General features: G+C 32.0%; 2 protein-coding genes across 3 annotated transcripts in view; one reads left to right on the top strand and one right to left on the bottom strand.

Moving 5' to 3' along the window:
* Positions 1-2671: 2671 nt before the first annotated feature.
* Positions 2672-14047, bottom strand: LOC110019932 (ubiquitin-conjugating enzyme E2-17 kDa). The gene is made up of 5 exons (XM_020717818.1): positions 13938-14047; positions 13775-13855; positions 12003-12130; positions 3810-3914; positions 2672-3126 (listed from the first exon to the last, which is right to left on the bottom strand). The coding sequence occupies exons 2-5, from the start codon at positions 13842-13844 to the stop codon at positions 2983-2985; spliced, it is 447 nt and encodes a 148-aa protein (XP_020573477.1). The 5' UTR covers positions 13845-13855; positions 13938-14047; the 3' UTR covers positions 2672-2982.
* A 1988-nt stretch (positions 14048-16035) lies between these two features.
* Positions 16036-22342, top strand: part of LOC110030439 (exosome complex component RRP41 homolog) — a 12375-nt gene continuing 6068 nt past the window's right edge. Inside the window, exons 1-7 of one of the 2 annotated variants that reach the window (XM_020733155.1) lie at positions 16037-16179; positions 16278-16324; positions 16410-16470; positions 16651-16689; positions 17307-17374; positions 17482-17560; positions 17641-17677. In XM_020733155.1, the coding sequence (XP_020588814.1) occupies positions 16123-16179; positions 16278-16324; positions 16410-16470; positions 16651-16689; positions 17307-17374; positions 17482-17560; positions 17641-17677 (388 nt within the window). In that variant the 5' untranslated portion in view covers positions 16037-16122. Of the gene's footprint in view, positions 16180-16277; positions 16325-16409; positions 16471-16650; positions 16690-17306; positions 17375-17481; positions 17561-17640; positions 17678-22342 lie in introns of both variants that reach the window. The other variant, XM_020733164.1, reaches the window with a different exon arrangement.

The following is a 22342-nucleotide window of genomic DNA, read 5'->3' as shown; positions in this document are numbered from 1 at the left end:
CACCTCATTCTATCACCTTATATATATATAGATTCCAAAGCTTATTAAATGTCAATTTGGTCTTTAAATTCTTTTGATATCGGTTGAAATAACCCCTAATAAGGATTATTTTACCCTCCGTTAAAATAGTTTTGGGACTAATATAAAATTTTTATAAACTTTGGGACGAAAATGGTCTCATCTAAATAATCAGGGGACTATTTTAGCACTTCACTCCTTATATTACTTCTATGATATGCTCTGCCATGGTGATGAAGAAGACATTTTTGTTAGAAAGCAGATCATGTGAGGTTGGTATCTGAGGGAATTGAAAGGCTTTTTTGTCTAGTTGGAACTGGAAGAAAAAAATATGCTATGTACAGTATTAGTTTGTATATTATGAATTATACAATTTTGTTATCAGCTGCATGTTCTCCATTTTTTTCACTTGAAGGGGTTCATGTTACAGACGATTTTTTTTTTGGTCTTTTTTGTTGGAAATCATAGAAATTTACAGTTTGATTTGATTAATGAACTTATTAGTGTGTTAATGATTCATCATTTGTAGATGCAATAACATGTCTTTAAAAGAAACCAACAATGTCAGATCGGCCACAAGAAATTATTTTTTAAAAACTAAAAAAAAAATATTTTAAATTTTTTTATTTTAACTAGACTATCTATATTTATTATAAATAATTTATTTTCATTAAATTTTTAAGAAAATAATAACCTTTTCTTAAAACAACAACATATTTTTACCTAATATGGAAAGTATAAACAAATCTCTAATTTATAAAATTTTAAAATTATATATAATATAGCATTATACTTTAACTTAACAAATTAAATTATTTCTTCAAATCCACAATTTATTATTTATCTTTAACAAATTTAAGTTTCCATCCCATGCTATCTCCTGCCATAGTGTCTATTCGTCTATGAAATTACGCACGAGATATACCCTATTCACCTCTGTTTCAGCTGCAAACTGCACAATCCTTTCTCTTGTTTGTTCTCTCGTATCTACCTGGCCCCCCAAGGCCTTTCTCTATCACACGAAGATGTCTCTCTCTTCGCTTTGTTTATCTGCCTTGCCTCTTTTATATCTCAATTTGATTTGATGCAGGGGACCCGTATCTCTAAATAGTAGAACCACACCTTTTATTCGCTTTATCATTTTATAATATGATAAAACCGCATGCTGTTTCTCTTGCTTCCTCTTCCTATTCATTTCTTCCACTTCATCTTGTCTAATTGAAGTGGTGTTAATCGGTTCCTAAATTCTCTGGTGTTACACTAGAACTAAAGGCATTTTGCATCGACCATTTTCATTTTGGTTGATACGACAAATACCATTGACATGGTGAGTGTCATTGATTGTCATTGCTGATACTTCCTTCCTTGCAAATATGCCATGCTTCAGGCTCATAGTCACCCTTTTACTCCTAGCTATGGTACTCTGACATTGTTGATTTCTAAGTTTTGAATGTGAAAATTAGAGGATTGTGTTAGGCAGTCAACTGTCAGCGTAAAATTATTTAAATAATTGCAGCAAAAGTTCGAATTTTAGCAAATTTTTCAATGTCGTATGAGATTTATTTATTTATTTTTGATTGGATAATTTTTTTAATTGCTATTAGAATAGTGAATTAGATTATTAGAAATTATAAATATTTCAAAAATTAATTTAAAAAAAAAACAATTTTTGTCAAACAATCGTTGTCATATTTCATGTTGCGCCAGGTCAAAAGTCTAAAAGGCTCGGCCAGCATAAAAGATTATTAGCATGAGTAATGAATAATGAATTATATACATGTTTAAGGAGGCTATAATGAACTTTCATTTTATCTTAATGAACCATTAGCATGTCAAGAATTAGCTCAAGTTTTATCAAACCAAAACTTAGTTTCTAAATTCCAACCAACATGTTCGCATTTGTTGCAATTTTAGGTGCAGAGTGAGTGCTCAAACCCAACACCTCATCAATCTTCACTTTATTTTTAACTAATGTGTGCGACACATTCAGGCACATTTAGAACGATTTTGCCATTAATTTCATAGGTTGAGGGCTTATATTCATTTAACATAATGTTTGACATCATCCTCGTGTATTTAGAATGCAAGAAAAACATAATTATCCCTTCTTTAAATAAATAAAAGGAAAGATAATCATAAGATGCATTCGCATATACTATAATTGTATGCTAAATATGGGCTGAGGTTACAATATCAAGTGATGGTTAACAACAATAGAGGGAGAGAATTAGCTATTAAAAATACTTTTATGCTGCTCAACTCCAAGAGGCCCGTAAAATTCTCAATAAAAAAAATAATTAAAATTAAGTTTTAAATAAGGAAAAAAAAACTTTCACGTAAAAAAAAAAAAAAAAAAAAATACATCAAGACCAAGTCTTTAGATCTCCACTCTTTAGTTTTGAAATAAAAAAATCTAACAGCTTGAACGAATCCAAATAACTCAAACATGAGCCAGATCGAGCAAGATTAAGTTCAATCCAGGTTGGCTTAAAATCAAACATAACAAAGGCGCAAACAGATTTCAATGCAAACTCAAATAAATCCATTCAATCCAATTTCAAGCCAGGCTCATCTAAACTTGAAATCAGTAATACTCCCACCTCATTCTATCACCTTCTAAAGACAAAATCTTACAAACAAAGCAGCATTCATGGAAAATAATCCATCAGCCAAAGCTAATATATCCTGTATATGAGAACTTACCAATGGAAGGGGACGAAGTAAATGTATAGATCACTCAAGTTGTTGATGATGGTATCAGCCATTCACCAAGAAAAATGTCAATTTGATGCATTGATTTCACATGAAAGCCCAACAGAATAAACTTTACAGATTCATAAGATGAAAAAATAAATATGGCAAACAGTCAGAATTTGGATTTGAGATAAAAAGGGAGATAGATCAGCCTACATGATTGGAATTGAAATTGGAATCGGTGGGTTCAGTTGTAGCTTTTGTTGTTCTTTAACCCATAGCATATTTCTGAGTCCAGCTCCTGGCAGTGGTCTCATATTTGGCCCTGTCAGTCTTGTACATGTGGGCAATTTCTGGAACCAATGGGTCGTCCGGATTTGGGTCTGTCAGGAGAGAGCAAATCGAGAGCAGAACCTAACCAAAAGAGAGACAAAAAAAATAGTAATCATAATATAAATTTACAGCCTTTTTTCGCTTTTAATAATTGAATTAAGTTTGGCCTAATTCCCAGCAAAGCAAATACTTGAGATTGTAACTAGAATTTATTCAAACTGCAAAGCTATCTTTTCAAACCATGGGTGTCCTGAAAACTCTATGTTAAATATTCCTGGCATATGAATAATTCAAATAATGGTTATGAAAAAAGAGGATATTTACAAGCGAACTACCACACAATTCTAATGTATTTACATATCTAACACCTAAACTTTTCTTACATTTATGCTAGCCAAATCTTTCATACCACATAAAAAATACCGCTGTTTTAAATTTTAAAAAGTGAAATGAACCTTTTCATGCCTGAGAATTGAGTGGTATGCGTGTCCATCTTCCAACACAAAAAAAAATAAAAATAAAAAAAGAAAATAAAAAAAAAGAGTTTTGCAAGAAGTCCGAACTCAGTCAACATTTAAATCTTGACAAAAATTTTAAGGATCCTTCTGGTGAAAAACAAGAGGAATTTACTTTATATAATCATGCCAAAACCGTATCATAATGATTTTAGAAGTGGAGGCAGACAATGTCCAAATAAAAAACTAATTATTATGCATTCAAATTCATTAAAAATATTCATAATAATACTAATAAACATTTTTAACCTTGGAAATGGTTAAGGCAGGACTCCATTGTTCCTTTAAGATGTCTAAGCAAATACTCCCATTGCTATTAATATTTGGATGAAAGACCTTTGTCCTGAAAGCTACCTGCAAAACATCCCCAACAAAAAGTTAATGCACATTTCATATTTTTTGAGTCGTCATCAGCGCTTCTCTCATTTACAAACATTAATTTTTTATCACAAAATTATATGAAAACCTAAGATGATGAAATTGTTGTCCCACCTCAATTAGGATCTGAAGGCAGAGAAGAAATGCTTACAATTTTGTTGACAGAAGCATGAAAAGATGAAGCAAACAAAATATTTCACAGCGCTGGAACAAGTCATTTGGATAATGGTTGTCATTAAAAAGGAAAATTACATACACACCACACAACTCTTATGTATTTACATAACCAACTCCTAAATTTTGTCATAAACACCACACAACACTTATGTATTTACATAAACAACTCCTAAATTTTGTCATAAACCTATGAATGAAAATGTACTTTCACCTTTAAAAACTAGGTGGCAGTAGTATCTTTGATGTAATATTAAAGCGTTTAGTGTTATACATAAATATATAGAAATTTTGGGGTTAGGTATGCAATTACATAAGAATTTTGTTGCATTTATTATGTACATGTTCCTATTGAAAATAGTAAATAAATAAATAATATATGGCACCTTGATATATCAATTTATAAAAAAAAAAGTTGAAATGGTTGCAAAATACCCCGAAAGATCAAAAAGGCTATCCAAACTTGAAACACAGTTTTCTAACCAATTATCTAAAATGAATGAATCATCAGAAACGGTAAAAATGCCATCACACATTTAAAAACAAATAACTATAAAGGCAATTGGCGATCACTTATAATTTTTGTTTTCTATCACTTATAATTTTTGTTTTCTATTGAATGTTTTTTTTATATTTTAATTTGAAATAAAGCATATTTGACATAGTAAAAATAAATCGATTTGTTTTTAAAAACACTCAAATAATTTATTAATATTTTAAGTGTTTCTAAAAATAAGTTGATTTCTTTTTAAAAATTTTAAAAAAATAAAAGTACAGGAAAAATACACTAAACAAACATATGTTCAAAAATAAAAATAAAAAGTAAAAACAAATGTGACCCAAACATTCCCAAGGGATTAGACCAGATCTTTGGTTCAAAAATTTATCTCCCAAATCCTTAAACCCCTTTAATTCCATCTTTTCCACCCTTTAAATCATTAACATCATCTATTTTATTTCTTCTTATAACGTGCCTGTGCCAGTCAGCCTCCATTCCCAAACGCAGAAATCCATCTCCCAGCACGCACCAAAATAAATCAATATCATTAGCACAACCCTACCCAACAATAGCGTGATTGCAGCCTTGCATATGAATAAGAGGGCAGGTGAAAAAGAGAGGCAAGCCCATAAATACCACTAGAGGTTCAAAGATTGGTCCACATATAAATTTACAATTGGTTCAGCTTTTATACAAAAAACCAAATTAAAGCTCTTAACTTTTTTTTAATATTCATATTAAATAAGAGAATTACTAGTACATAAATTGATTGGATCAATAGCAAATTTAAGTATACAGTTCGTACTCAATTTTGAACAGCCACAAAAGTGGATAAAAAAGATGTAATGGAAGCATTCATCCAGCAAAGAAATAGCAATTGCATAATATGATATAAACTGGGACAGGATAATAATGCAAGGAAATATTTTGATTCTCCATACCTTTTTTTACCTTCTTAGTATGCTTTTTTACCTTCCTAGTATGAAGGTGATTCATGTCGCAGACCCACTCCTCATGTTCGTGTGTGGCAATTATAGATAAATAGAGGAGTCAGTGACGTTTCAATTTTGAAAGTCCCAAGGTATGATTGAAGGAGGTCTTTGTGGATCGTTCAAGTTTTACAGCATTGTAAGCTCAAGGAAAATGTCAAAATATGGTTAGAAGTAAATCTTTTTTCCTATTCACAATTTTACCACCACAATTGGAATGTGACATTTTTTTAAATTCGTTCATTTCAATATGTTTTCTACAATAAAAGTTTCCTCTCTATATTTGTTGATCAAAGACGTGTCAACTTGCTGAACATTATATAGTTCTCTTTCCTAAAAAATGAATCCAGATCATCTACTCATTTCATAATACAAGTTAAAAACCTTCAAAACTCCTAATATTTCTAAACTAAAAGGATTTATCGCATTCACGAAAGACATAATTAGGATAAAGCGTTTATCTTATCAAATAAAAATCTAATCACAGTCACATTCTTCCACTCTTTATCTCTATGACCAAATTAAAAAAAAAAATTCAATTAGGGATCAAATTCAAAATTTTAGTAATAATACTGATTAAAATTATTATAATCAGCTTATATCTTTTTTCCTCAAGAAAGAAAGTATACTAATCATCTTGCTCTGACAAGGCGAAACCACAAAATACAAAGGGAAGACATTTAAAAAAAAAAAACTAAATACCTTTACAAAGTTAACAGAACTTCTCGCTTCCAAAATCAAGCTTCCCAAATATATTGGGAAGTAACCGTCCAAATTTTCACATATCTGGTTTTAAAAAAATTACCTTCAAGTAATTAATTTCAAAAATCTCCTAAATTATCTTTCTGAGTGTTATTCCCACAAAAAATTCTCATAACTTCCTCCAAAAATTTACAATTGTACCATATGTTCAAATGCATAAATAAAATCGAAATAAACTTAAGTTTTTGTAGAAGATTAATCCACTTAAAAAGGGTACAAATATTATCATTTAACCACCAAAAAGTAAATTCTTCACTTCAAAGGATGTCACTTTTAATATAAACAATTTTTTTTCACTCGGACTTAAACAGTTTTTTTTTTTAAATTAATCACTTGAAAGTTAACAGAACTTCTCGCTTCCAAAATCAAGCTTCCCAAATATATTGGGAAGTAACCGTCCATATTTTCACATATCTGGTTTTAAAAAAATTACCTTCAAGTAATTAATTTCAAAAATCTCCTAAATTATCTTTCTGAGTGTTATTCCCACAAAAAATTGTCTCGAAACTTCCTCCAAAAATTTACAATTGTACCATATGTTCAAATGCATAAGAAAAATCGAAATAAACTTAATCCCAAGGCACTTAGTGTGTTTTTGTAGAAGATTAATCCACTTAAAAAGGGCACAAATATTACCATTTAACCACCAAAAAGCAAATTCTTCACTTCAAAAGATGTCACTTTTAATATAAACAGTTTCTTTTTTCACTCAGACTTATCTCCAAAGGGAAAAGAAACTAAAGGAATCATCTTGCTAATTTTTCCCCACAAATAATTTTTATCATTACTTCTTTCCAAAAAAATTTTATTATATCATGTGATCACATTCACAAAAAACATCAAGATAAACATGGTCCTAGAATACATAAGTGTGTTTTTGTAGTATCCATTCACTCAAAAAGGTATAATGATACCCCATCAACCAACAAAAGGTTTTCAATTAAAAAATTACAAAGTTTGATTAAAAAAAAATTATTCACTCTTAGCTTGTCTTCGAGGGGAGAACAGCCAATCAAAGAAAATTTTGATGAACTCAAAATTTATTCTCTTAATATTCCATCTACACAACATTAAAGCAATACATTATTCCTATCACTAAACCTCTTCCAAAATCTACAAGAAAGACAATGCCCAGTCAGAGTCTACAATAAGCTTTAAGATTCAAAATTGACCTCCATAACCTAATATGCATCCTTTTAAATAAAGCTTTCCTTATAAAATATATAATATACCTCCATCATAATACTACAAACCCTATGTTAAACGCTAAAAAATAAAAATTTGGAAGAATATCATGAGAGGAGATGAATGTCCTCAAAAAGAAAAATGCTAGCTAGATCATAGAGCCACAAAAAGAAAAAAAAAAAAGTTGTATGATGCAAGTGGATTTTGTCATTTAAATATAAAACTAATAAAAAGTTTGAATGGTATAATACAAAAGTAATAGCAAAAGTTTATGCTCAATTTTATGGAGACTACCAAGAAACATTTTCTTTTATTGCAAAATTGAATATAATTCACATCTTAATTTTTCTGGCTATGAAAATATACATTTTTCTAGGGAGGCATTGAAAAAAATTGATATGGATTCTGTACCAGAATTGAACAACTCTTTTACATAAAATAAAGTGTATAATTTATTTAAGAAAAAACACGTTATGGTCTTAAACAATCCATAATGGCATGGTTTGGTAGAAAACAATCAAGTATGGAATGTGCTATAAACAAATCCAAGGAGATCATATATACCTTTCATAAAAGGTACCACTTAAAAATATTTCAATCAGTACTACTATTATTGCGTGTGCATATCATAATAATAATAAAAAAAAAAGATTTACTCAAGAAAAATATCATAGCAGAGTTTGAAATTAAGAAATGGCAAGCTCAGATACTGCTTGGTTATAGTGCTGGCTCATTCCAAAAAAAACAAAAATGAATTCCTATACCTCAGTAAAAATATAATATGGATTATTTAAGATAAATAAAAAAGAATGATTACAAACCAATTGAGACATCAATTGATGTCAAAAGTTAGACGCAAATAAAAAAGGAATAGGGATTAGCATTGGTCAATAAAAAAAAGTAAGTTAAAAACTAATCTACCTCACACACATCCCGACATAATTTTTTGTTACAAGTCTCATTAGTTGATTCATTAAAAAAACAAAGAAATCTCGTCCTCAAGTTACTTTCAGGGTTCTGAAGTATCTTAAATTAAATTATGAAAAAAAGCCCTATAAAAGTCATAAAACCCCTATGAATTGAAAGTTATACTAATCCTGATTATGTAGAATCACCAATGGAAAAGAGATCTGCTTTCGAATATTGTACACTACTAAGAGAAAAACAAATCTGATAACTTAAAAGAAGCAAGTAGCAACATATCATCTCAAGATCAAGAACTAAATCTGAATTCAAAGTAATGACTAGAAGTACCTATAAACTCCTACGAATTAAAATTAAACAACAATGTCTAAAAACCAAATGGAAAAGACTAGCGAGAGTATATTATGATAATAAATATGTTAACAAAGTTACACAATCTAATACAATATCATCAAACCAAATATACTGAGGCGAATAAGCATCTCATAAAATCAAAACAAAAAATTAAGTTAATTTGAACTCCATACGAAATCAACTGTAGACATATTAAGCAAAAGTTATACAAATTTGCATTAAAAAATATATAATAAACAAACTTTAGAATAGTAAATTTCTACCATCCATTTGATAGAGATTATTGAGGGTATTGGAATTGTTAAAGAAGAAATAAATGAAGCCACTGATTCATATGTAAAAGATGAGGAATATGTGCAATATCGGTTACATGAATTGATGTGCAAGATATGAAAATGAGTGTTCGCATATTGCTCTCTCCTTCAACGGATCAAGATTGACAGTTCTGGATAACAATTTTAATTGTCAAATTCATTGCAATTATTAATTTTCAATTATTTTTAAGTTGTTTTATGTACAAATAGCTATAGAGTGAATGAACAAAGCATGTTTTCTAGCCATTTCTTTTTTCCTATAATATGTGTGTGTGTGAGCGCGTGCTATAAGATTTAAAAATCAAATGAAAGCAAACTTTAATGATATACTGTGAGAATACGCCTGCCGTCACACAATCCAATACAATTTAATATATCAAACATGTGATGCATAAATATTTCATAAAAGAAAGACTAAAAAGAAGGTTAATTTGCTTTCTACATGTGCCAACAAGAAATCAACTTGCCAACATGGTAACCAAAGAAACTTCGAAACCTATATTTTAACTACTATGAATTATAAATTATTAAAAAATATAAAAAATCAAATCGAAAGAACTTATGAAAATATATTTTGGCAATAAGTTTGTCATTAGCATTGCCTACAATCCAACACAGTATGATCAAACACGTGGGGAATAATAGCCATTTCATAAACCATTTCAAAACCAATTCAATGCCATATCTACCAAAGATGCTTTGCAATCCTACATTCAAAAAATAAGCAAACACGGAATAGTTTATTTCTATCATTCAATTCAAGGGAGCTTTGAAAAATTTATGATTGTGAAGTAGTGAATGATAGTAGCCATGGATTCATGTGCTGAATAAAAGAAGTCTCAAAAACTCATGTGCTTGGCATGAGAAAATAAGTGCAACGGATTCAAGTGCTGAATAATGAAAGAAGTCTCACAAACTCATGTGCTTGGCATGATAAAAAAAGTGTCACAAACTCGTAAACTTAACCTGAAAAAAAAAGTGTCACAAATTGCTCCATCATTTGACCAACCAAAAAACAAAGTTCTGAGCAACGATTTTAATATTTAAATTATTTACAGCAATTAATTTTCAATTCTTTTTTAGTTAGTTTCATGTATTAATACCTATTAGTTGCATGAAAAAATCAAGTCTTATAGCCACTCCTTTTATATGATACATAGATGAAATTGTATTGTATTCATGCGAGCAAAGGTGGCATGTTGGGTAGAATACAAAGCGATCATGCACGCAAAATGTCCATGCATGCAAGCTTAATTCTAGTCAACAAGCCAAAGGCAATCACCCTTGAATTAATTATGCCTCAAACAATCAAGAAAAGTAAAGAGTCAAACTAATTGGGGTCTAAATCATGTAACCAGTGATGAGAACCCAACTCGAGCCAAAATTGATTTAAAACCATTCACTTTGCTTAAGTTAATTATCGAAGAACAAGAGGCAAACATACAATCAAGATGCATGAATAGAAAAATGTTAAGAGTAAAAACCAATTTGAGATGGATGTAAAACAAGTGACTTTATTTTTTAAATTAGAGATGCATTTGAAATTTTGTCCGATGTTTGTAGAATATACATTTGAAGGTGATCACCACTCTTGATGTGTTTGTTTTTTTTTTCCGAGGTATTTAGTTTTTATGTAATAAGCACATAACAATATGTTTGTGTGTGCGAGTGCATGAATAAAATGAACAAAGTAATATCATGTAATAAGGATTGTAATGAAATTTGATAAATTTATCTTCCTTGGATATTGATTTATTTTCTTTGGTATTGGTATAGTTCTTTTGGTGGTGATTGATTTATATTCATCTATATCATTTCAATATTTATTTATCCACTATAGAAGCATGGCTTGCCTGTCTTCTCTATCCCAAGTCCGATGAAACAAAAAAAAAATTCATTTGCATGTTGGAGGCTTTAGGGGTTCAATATGTCCGAACACAAGTGTGCTAGCTTAAAAATCAACTCCAAGTAGAGCCAAGCTAGCTCGCAATAGACAGCAATAGCGACACAATTGGTTTCCAGTCATGGATGATAAATTCAACTGAATCCTTAGTCCAAGTTAAACCAGCCCAATGTTGGAAAGGTTGCACAACAAAATTGAGGCTGAAACTAAGACCAAGGTTGGCAAAGTATGGCAGATTCATAAAATTCCAACCTTACATTTCCATGTAAACCACACAATTCCTCACAATAGCAACTGTAGGGATAAATGCCATAAAAAAGGGTAGATTTGTATGTATAATCAAATAAAAAGGTTCCACCCTTGCATTTCCATGGAAACGACCAAATTCCTCACAATAGCAACTGTTGGGATAAATACCATAGAAAAGGGTAGATTTGTATGTATAATCAAATGAAAAGAAGAATAGGTGCACCTCCTAATTCCTAAGTTTTAGATTCTTCTCAAGGCAAAAAGATGCACATCTGGCGACAGAAAAATCAAACTATATTAGAATCAAACTATATTAGAATCAAACTATATTAGTTATTTTTTCCAATTTATAAAACTAAAACCCTAGTTCGTCAAAGCATATCATCATAAACTGATTTTAAGTTGTAAGAAAAAATTTTACGTTAGTTGTAGCTTAAATGATGTACATATTCAAAAAATTCTAGAATACAATAATCTAAATGTAATAGATATAAATGAATATTAATTCAAGCAAACATGGACATATAATGAATAATATAATGGCAAAAGGCTTGTTGTTGTATGGACATATAATGGATGTGCTATGGGATAAAATTAAATTATAGAGGTTGAGATTGGAGGCTTAAATTGTAGAATAAAATTTTGCAAAATTGCATTAACCAAATGTCCTGGATCAAGATTGTGGCAAAAAGAATTTGTACCCAAGTATACCTTAGGTGGTTTAAAGGGATAATCAGGGGGGAAATGGATGGTGACTAGAAATACTCCTCCAGCATATGGGCTGTCAGGAGGACCCATTATTGTTGCTTGCCAGTGAAACATGTCCTCAGCAACCGGACCTGTCCAAAAGAATGCATGAAAAATCATATTGTAATACACAATGAAACCATTAGAAGACTTGCTCTTAAGCTCAACAAAAAGAAATAGGTATGCAGCAGTCCTAACAACCCTCCTTTGTTTAATGGGTCAAGGAATTAGTGTAATCCTTTCATGGATCAACTCATGAGTTTTACAATTGGCTACCAACATAACATCATCCTACATCCCATCTCATTCATCCGTCTTCAAGCAATCACAACAATGCACATTGCAAAAAAAAAAAAAGGTAATCTATATATAAGAAGTGAGACCATTTAAGGAAAAAATATGTGACCCAAAAGTAGTGAGGTTGTCCCTCGTATGGTTCGCATGTAACTGGCATAAACCTTTAAAAAATGCCATTCTCAGTAAAGTTCAGCTCTTACAATTCCAATATCCAAAAATAACGAAGAATACAAAAATAAGAATTTGAAGACATCACAGCTCCAGTGATGTTTGGGCACTCTTTTATTCCTAAAACCACATTGTAAATGATCAATCAAAAGCTCTAACTCTCAAGTAAAAAATAAAAACTAATCCAAGACTGGCATTAATTAGGAACAGTAAGAAAATAGGTCAATGAAAAGCGCAGCCATCCACAACAAAAACAATCCGTCAGTTGTCTTTAATTGCTTGATAATCCAATTGAGAACCTCAATAAAAATTCATAAAATATTTCCAAACCATTCTAACCTCAAATTTTCTCCTGCGCAATAACATTGAGAGGTTGGCTATGGATCATTTCATTCATGATCAAAATAAGATACAAAAATCTGAAAAATCCTCTCATGCAACAGTTTTTTTTTTCACTTCCGAACAGAAATAACAATGTTCTACATTTCATGATGGTTCATTAATAAGCACCACATCCACCATCTTCGCCTACAACTACTGCAATTAAATTTTAATTTGCTCGAGACAGGTATGATAAAAACATCCGCCAACAAATACTACAGAAAGTAAAGATCCATATTTATTAAATTCACTCCCTTGTTGGATTTTATTTTCTTATGTTTGCCTGGATTTAGTAAATCCTGACCATAAATACTGTTAACAAAGCCATACCAAACACCACCTTAGCATGCTTGCTATCATTCAACTGAAAGACACTGACATCAACGGCAAAAATATAAAATAAGCCAAAAACCCATAACATTAAATTAGGCTCTACCTACTAAAAAATATAAACTGCTAAGAACCAATGAAGCAGTTCAAATCACCTCAGTCTAAAGATACTCCACCAATTGCTAACAGCCATCAGATTACTACAGAAAAGAGATGGCAAATCCAAGTCACTCCTAACTATCTTGGCATGCAGCTGCCTCCTCTTTTCAAAAGTGATGGGATAAACAGTTGCGCATTTTCTCACACATATTTAACATGCCGATTAGTAATTAAAAAACCGCAACAAACCAAAAAAAAATATAAATATGCTCGATCAACGGCGATCCATCTGTCAATAATAATTGTGTGGAAAAAAAAAAGGCAATCCTACACTGGGATTCACAGCTCAAAAACATACAACCAAGATCCAGACCTACTCTCACGCGATCAAAGAAACGTCTCGAAATCCCCGGAAATCATACAAAACAAGATCGAGCAATAGGGTTTCCAATCTAACACACCTGCACTGCAGGACGTCGGAGGATCCTTCTGCAGATCCTTCAATTCCTTCAAGATCCGCTTCGATGCCATCAGCAAATGACCTAAACACGCAAACAAACACAAAACTAATACGAAATTCGATCCAGAAAGAAACCAAAGAGATAAAACAACAGATTCGTGCACCTAAAGCTTTCGGATAAGTTCCCGCTTGACGGACGCCGCCGGCAAGGAAACGAAGCGGAAGAAGGAAGGGCGTAAACGTGCTCCTCGCCGGACACGAACCAGATGGCTAAATATAGAAATCGATTTGGAGGGCAAAGGTGTAATTATACGTCGCGTGGGCGGTGGGGACTAGTGAGTGCTTGCCGCGTTTGCTTTGACGGCGGAGATTGCGTGCGAGCTACGCTTCTGCTGAACGTACGGCCACGGGAGAATATATTTTGCCTTCAAAATCTTAGGGAAAAATATTATAGGGCTCTCACTTATTGTTATGTTCGAAATTCAATAAAATAATGTCATATAAGATTTACAGAAAAAAATATTATTTTAATCTAGGTAAATATTTTATCCGTGTTATTATATATTATTCATGTGTTATTATGACGATATTCATGTATTATTATGTTCTGATAATATTTTCGGTGTTATAATAACATAATAAAACTTGAATACCACCACAATAACACCTGAATAATGCAGAATAACACAGGAGGAATATTTTCATGTGTTACCAGGCCGAATCACAGGAAAGCGTGCGCGTTTTCTTGAAGTCGCGTGCCAGCATATCAGTAGACTTTGAACGTAGCTTTAAGTTAGGAGTTCTGATGTAATATTTTTCCAAAATCTTAAGGCATTTACACAAAATGCCCACCAACCTAATTTCTATATAACATGTGCTTGGGAATTTTACATTCCTGACATTTTAAACCTCTACTATTACATATTTAATATCAAAAATTTACTCTAAATATTACATGTATAACATCCCAACTAAACGATGATTTGTGAAATTTTATTATTAATAGTTGAACTCTCACCTAACAAAGTTTTCTCTATTTTGACCTAATTGTCTTGTAATTTTACCCCCATTGGTGTAATTTCGTAGGACGTCACTCGTCCTACGAGTGGCCCCATACGAGCACACATAACTTTAGAATTTTCACCGAAACCTAAATGTTTAAGAGTTCAGTTTCATTTTACTTGAGGGGTTTTATAATCTACTCCACTTACGTCCCCATTTGTAATCGTAGCTCATAATCAAACAATATACAAATATTTCTATATTCATACTGGTAAAATGCTCTCATGTCATCTGTAACATAATGAAATCCCACCATCAAGTATTGTCCACTTCAGTCTAATGGTCTTATAATTTTACCCTATCGCTATAACTTTCCATAATGTCACCCATCATTTGAGTGATCTCATATAAGTATGCTTGATTTTTGAGTTTCTAATGAAATACAAACATTATGCCAAAAGATGCATCAAGGATTAAGAATCTAGTTTCATTTTACTCCAGAGGTTTCATAGTCTTCGCTATTTAAGTATACGACCTCACTGTCAGTGAGCTTAGTATAGAATCATCCATCACGCAAATATTATATCTTCAGAGTAATGTAATACTTTGATATCATTTGTAAAAGCACAAACTTTCAACCATCAAAGTATTGTAAGCTTTGCCCTATTGGCTTTCTGATTTTGCCCTGTTGACATGACTTATAAGGAGGTCAACAATTCTTCGAGCGCTTGTGCGAGCACACTTAATTTTAAAGTTTATATTAAAATTTTACTATTACTGCAAAATGCGTCTCAATCTTTAAGAATTCAACTTCATTTTACTCAGGGGTTTCACATCAAATCAATTGTATGAGAATGATGAGCATTGAAAATGACAATGTGAATGCAAGCATCATTCTTGTTGAACATAGGCCACTTCATATGCTCTCATGTAACTAAAAAAATAACAAGGATCCAAAATCATTAATCAAAATGAAAAATTTATCAAGGGTGGATACACTAATTGCAACGCTATTGTGAAAATTGCGTATGGAACGGTGGGGCTCACAAGTAACGGTGGGGCTCACAAGCCAGCCCAACGAGGCGGTGATGGCTAGAATTGTAGCTATGGGTCTAATATTTAAATGTTTAGGCTTTAAACTTATGATTTTATATTTATATCAATCAAATATTTAACATCACATAAAAAATATCACTGTTTTAATAAAAAAAAAAAAAAAGCATCTTATTATTCAAACACAAGAATAATAGTCGCTCCATTTACAGCCTAATTGCAGCTGATTGGAAGCAGCCCATGTTAGCTTTGTAGGGTTTACGTCTCCTGCTCTCACTCTCCGAGGTTCTAGCCATGGAGTACATCAACCCGCTCACCGGATTTCGGTTAGATGGCCGCCGTCCCAACGAAGTAACATTCTCCGACTCATCCTCTTTCACACAGCCACACACTCTGCACAAATGCGAAACTACGATCTTAACTGCGAGCCTTGATGCTTTGAATTCCAGATGAGGCAAATCCGCGGGGAAGTCGGCGTTGTTGCCAGGGCAGACGGGTAAACCTTCTTTTACGTTCTCATCGCATGTTTGAGTCCAATTTTGGCGGGTTCTAGTTCTCATTTGATGTCATCTTCATTGCAGCTCTGCTGTTTTTGAAATGGGAAACACCAAAGTCATTGCTGCTGTGTATGGGCCGAGAGAGGTTTTCCCTCGTTTCTTGTTCTCAATAATCCATTTTATTTCTTGGTTGCAATTTAAAAGTTTAGCTTCGGGGCTGAAATCGGTGTTATTGATAATTTCTTAGTTAATATCTGCTCATTTTGCTCGGGAGTGTATTTTAAATTGTTTGGACTGATAGAATGCACGTATTGACATGTCTCAGGTGCAGAATAAGAGCCAGCAGATCGATAATCAAGCATTGGTACAGTTTCGTCATGTCTGGCTTATTTTAGACTTATGGATCTGTTTGGTTACCAGTAGGATTTAGCAGCTTGTTGTTTAGTAAATTTTGGCGTGATTAAGCATTTAAAATTGTGTTTCATGATAAAATCTTTTTAAAATTTTGGGTTTTAATGAAGGAGAAGAAGAGGCATAGTTAGGGGGAGCGGTGTAAATATCTCAAACTTTATTTTCTGCAGGATTTACTAAAACAGTAGGAATGTGGGATTTAAAATTGTAGTAGGAATTCGGCACAAAATTGGAGGATTTGCATACATACCACTCAATTCATATGTATTTAGATATATAACACCTAAACTCTAATGTTTACATAATTATCACCTTCCCTATGCATGAAAAGGTGTATTTCACTTCTTAAAAGCTAAAATGTGTGAAAAACAAAGTTTGGGCGTTAGATATGCAACTACATCGGAATCGGGCGGTATACTGATATGCATGTAAATGCCCCATTATTATTTGCAATATTTAATCTAAATTCTTGCTAAATCTTCGCAACTAAACGTTTTCATCGCTCAATACCGATTTATTTCCGCATTGGAAATTGTTAAAATTTGCATAACGTGCTTAGTGTTCTTACAGGTGCGTTGTGAGTATAGCATGAGTAACTTCAGCACAGGCAACCGTGCCAGAAAATATAAGGGTGACAGGTGAAGCTTGTCAAAATATTAATCACTTTTTCTCATTATATAGATATTTCAGCTACTTTGGTAAAGAGATTATAAGAATAATACAAAAACTTTGATATGTGTTCTAGGAGATCCACAGAAATATCTTTAGTCATAAGGCAGACAATGGAAGCAGCCATATTAACACATTTGATGCCGCGTTCTCAGGCAAGAATCTGAAACCTGTTGGCATTATTATTTAAGTGAGAGTCAGTATATGATTAATAGTTGCATCGTGTGATTAACAGATCGATATATTTCTTCAAGTACTCCAGGCTGATGGCGGTATGTATTTTATACTATTTATTTAATGTTTTTCTGCTACTTATGTAATTTATTTACGGGCATCTACATACACAACAGACAATTCTTGTTTATTTACATATCTAATATTTAAAATTTTATATGTACACACATAGCACTCGAATTTTTAATATCACATAATAAATGTCACGATTACCACTTTTAAGTGTGAAATACATCTTTTCATGTGTAGATTTAAAACATCAAAGTGCTATGTATATAACTATGAAAATTTTGGCGTGAGATTTGTAAATACATAAGAATTGTGTGCTATTGTATGTAAGTTCCCCATTTATTTAAAACAGAGTAATAAGTATAACCAAAGTTTCAGGTCTTAATGATTTTTGAAACATGCTAGCTGTCAAAGAATAAACCAGACATAAAATACTCAAGGCAAACGATAAAAAGATCTATGAATTTAAGAAGAGGCTTTTGGGATGTCATTTTTAGTGGATTTATTTTTATTTTAAATGTTATAACCAAATGAAGTTGAAGTTGGCTAACTAGTTAGATAGTAATCAAATGAAACTTGGCTTAAGCGAGAGTATTTATTGTTGAAAGCATAACAATTAATGAATAATGAATGAAAGGAACCACAAATTCAAATGCTAAATAAGGAAAATATGTATCATGGAGTCACATGCTTAACACGGGAAGATGAGTGACATGTATTCATCTGCTTAACATAAAAAATAAAGTTGTTTTAATTTTTTTGGTAATTTTGTTTATAAATACCCCTCGGGGAAATAAGAAAAAAAAGCTTGATGCTCATATATTCTTTCCTATTTTGTATTAGAGGAAGGTTAGGATTCTCTTTGCAAATCTTATTTTTACCTCTCTTCATTCTTTTCTTCATTATATCTGTTTTTTTTTTTTTACTTTCTTTTCGAAGATTTGACCAACATGAATGTTGAAAGCTAGCTTAAAAGGGAATTTTAGATGTTACAAATCTTTTATCATTTGAATGGTAGTAGTTACCTGAAGTGGTCTCAAATGGTTACGACCATTTTGAAAAGAAAGCAAAAAATCTATCATCTTGCTGATCATCATAAAATCTTAAAGACCCAATGTTTACACATTGGGCTTAGCAATTTCAATGATCATATCATGGTATGGAACAACACGATGCTTGGAATTAGTAGATCATACATGTTCATAACAGCTACAAAAAATATTTGGGAATGTGTCAAACAAATTTTCAAAAAAAAAATAAATATGTTTTTATCTATTAGTTCAAGACGAAGCTATCAACAACAACTTAGACTTCATTTGAAACAACGGCGTTGTTCACCGAATTTCTCTTAACAACTTTGTTTGTTGAATGGAGGAGATAAGCTGTGATTTAAAATAGTTAAAATTTGTTGTTTTTGCGAAGAAACTTCGGGAGACGTTTGTCTCCAACTGTTTGTCCAAACGAAAAATTTTGTAGAGGTCGTCATTCGCTCCAACCGAACGAAACTTCATCTTCTTAAACCAAGCATTAAACTAATATTCCTATCATTGATTATTTCAATGCTATAAACATCTATTGGCTAGATGGATTACCATCAGATCTCAAGATGAAGTGTGGTGATAATAATGTGATTCACAAACAATTTATAGAGCTAGAAAGGGCATTTGAGTTTCTTACAGAACTCGATAATGATTTTGATTAAGTTCATATTCAGATTTCGAGTAGAGAGAGAGAGAACCTAACATCCCTAAATGATGTGTTGTCACCTGGAAAAATTGAAGAATGAAGAATGATGATAATGCTTGATACTCTCAGATCTAAAGCATAGACTCTAACAATACTATATAAAAGTATTTTTGGAAAACAACCTTTGGTGCAATTATTGTAAGAAAAAAATGGCATATCAAAGATTATGGAAGATAGATATTGGGAAACTGGTGAAAAAGCCTCCAGACCATTTTGAAAAAGAAAAAGAAGGTCATTCAAAACGACAATCTTATCTTGTTAATTATATGGGCTCAAGTTAGAAGAAATTGATAATCTAACTTCGTCAATTCTCTCGAAAGCTTTTCATGTTATGCTCTCTAGCTCAAAACGGTGTAATTTCTAATTCCTGCACTTTTAATATTTTAAATGGTTACTTTAAGACTTAGATGGTAGATTCGGAAGCGATTGATCACAGTAAATGGTTACTTCAAGACTTTTACCAGCAATTGAAAAATAAAAGTAGTTGTTGTCTCCCTAATTACTATTGTAGGTTAGAAATATTCTTTCTTCTATTTTTACTCTTACAAATATACTAAATGCTCTTAACTTAGCAGTGAATCTTCTATCTGTTTATAAACTCACTAAAGGCCAAACTATAATGCAATATATTTACTAATTATTACTTAATATGAAGAAGACGATTTGACTAGTTAGAAAAAGGGATGAACTATACATATTTGAAAATAATAACTACTTATTATTTCCTTCATATCTATTCTAAATAAACAGAACATTTGGAACTATCATCATAGACTATTATATCTCTCCAATAAAGGCCTATAATGTATGTTCCTTCCTCTTTTTGTAAATGTTGATAATGAAAACTTCTATTTTGAGATTTTTGAATCTGCTAAATGTCTAGAGTTTATATTTTTTACGAGTGAATCCAAATATTCTATTTTTTTATGATAATTTACTATGACATTTAGGAATTTTAAAAGGGTTTTAATATGTTTGGAGTTAAAGGATTTATCACATTCATTAATGATTGCACTTAGATGGAATAGACCACCAGGAAATCTTTGTTCTTATTGCTAAAATAAATACAATTCACATCTTAATTTTCTTGGATACTAGCCTTGGATGGTCTATGTAAGAATATGATGTGAGAAATATATTTTTATATGGGGATATTGAAGAAGAAGCAAATATAGATTATTCACAAGGATGCAATAGTTCTCTTAAAAAAAATAAGGTGGGCTGATTAAAAGGGAAATATATGGTCTCGAATAATCTTTGAGAGGGCAAATTATAAAAGCTGCGTAAAGGATGAGATATAAATAAAGTTAAGGCCCTTATACATTCTTCATAAAACATTATTTCGATGAAAAGATTTTAATGTTTATTGTGTCTGTCGATGATACAATTGTTACTAGTGATGACAATAAATAAAGTGAATTATTCATGAAAACTCATCGCAGTGTTCAAAATCAATGAATCAACATGCTCAAATTTTTCTTGTTATAGAAGCGGCTCAATCAAAAAATGAAATCTTTATGTCCCGACAAAAGTATGGTATTGATCTTTTGAGTGAAACAAAAATAATTGATTGTATGCCTTGTGAAGCTCCAATTAAACCATGTTAGAAATTGATATAAGTGAAGAAATAGAAGTTGATATTGGACAATTATCAAAAATTAGTTGGGAAACTAAACAAGGCAAAAATTTCTCTTACATATAAAGTTTAAGGAATATCAACTCTAATTCTGTTACAATATCACAAACTTTATTTGAGACACTAGAAAATGAAAATGGAGGGAGGCTGAGAGACAATAGATTGTGGACCTACCAAAAGGAAAAATAGAAAGCGCAGCCCCAACATGGAGGGAGACTGATCCAATAAGAAATGCTTATAGAAAGCGCAGCCCCAACATTGCCCAATACAGTTTTTAACACCATGGCCCAACACAAAGGAATGTGGATGCAAAGCGTTGTGAATGAGCTCAAAAGCATAGGAAGAGTTAAGCTCTGAGATTGAAAAAACTTCATAAGAGGCTGAGCAGTACCATAGGCAAAGAGGGCAGGGATCATCCATGCTATATATTTGCCCGCCTCTTGGGATATTAGGGGATCTTGACCTATGAGTGAGAGAAGCTTCCCCATATAAATCCAAAGGAGAGAAATTGGAAGGCAGACTATTATGAGTGATAGAATAGCTCTGTATGTGTGGATTCCAAGCTTTTTGTATCGTTTTGCTCCATAAGCTTGCCCACAAAGAGTTTCCAAACCACTAGCCATTCCTAGCTGCCAATTTGGTTAAAAAAAAATCATAGAAAGCAATTGCTGATGCAGGAAAATGAAAAGTTATGTTTTTTTTTCTTCACTTAATGTGGACAGAAATGAAAATGAATAAGTTATGTTTATTTTCACAATTTTCCATTTTATTTGAAACTTAATGTAACGTTCCAAGCTTTCCTCTTATGCAAGGAGATCATAAACTAGAGTTATGATCAGACAAGTCCCAGCCACTCTTCTTTTATATTCAACAAACAATTCATTGCTTTTATAAGCAGAAGATGGCAATCAAATAGATACAAGATACATGAATAAATCTTTGCTCTTAGGGGAGGGGGATGAAGGGGGCGAACACGGTTCGGTGTCCGAAGCAGATATTTGCTTAGGGGAGGGGTATTATCGGCGAAAGCTCCCCACGAACGTTGGGACGCAGGGTGCTCTCCGCGGCCCGCTTTCAGCTGGAATCGCGTCTCGCTGCGAGCAGGACGCCGCGCCAAAACACGACAAATTGCAGGGCCAGGCCGCGAAGCGCTCTTGTCGCGGTCCCAAACGGGCCCTTCGTCTCATTTAAAAATTTTTAAGCTCTAATTATAACGAACATGAATAAATCTTTGCTCTTATTCATCTAATTTTAGCTCGAAAAGAATCATATAATCATTTATAATATATATATATATATATATATATAATAA

The sequence above is a fragment of the Phalaenopsis equestris genome, unplaced genomic scaffold, assembly GCF_001263595.1.
Source record: "Phalaenopsis equestris unplaced genomic scaffold, ASM126359v1 Scaffold000002, whole genome shotgun sequence".
Lineage (NCBI taxonomy): Eukaryota > Viridiplantae > Streptophyta > Magnoliopsida > Asparagales > Orchidaceae > Phalaenopsis > Phalaenopsis equestris.
Note: the sequence above shows the minus strand (reverse complement) of the source record. Positions and strands in the feature narration are given on the sequence as shown.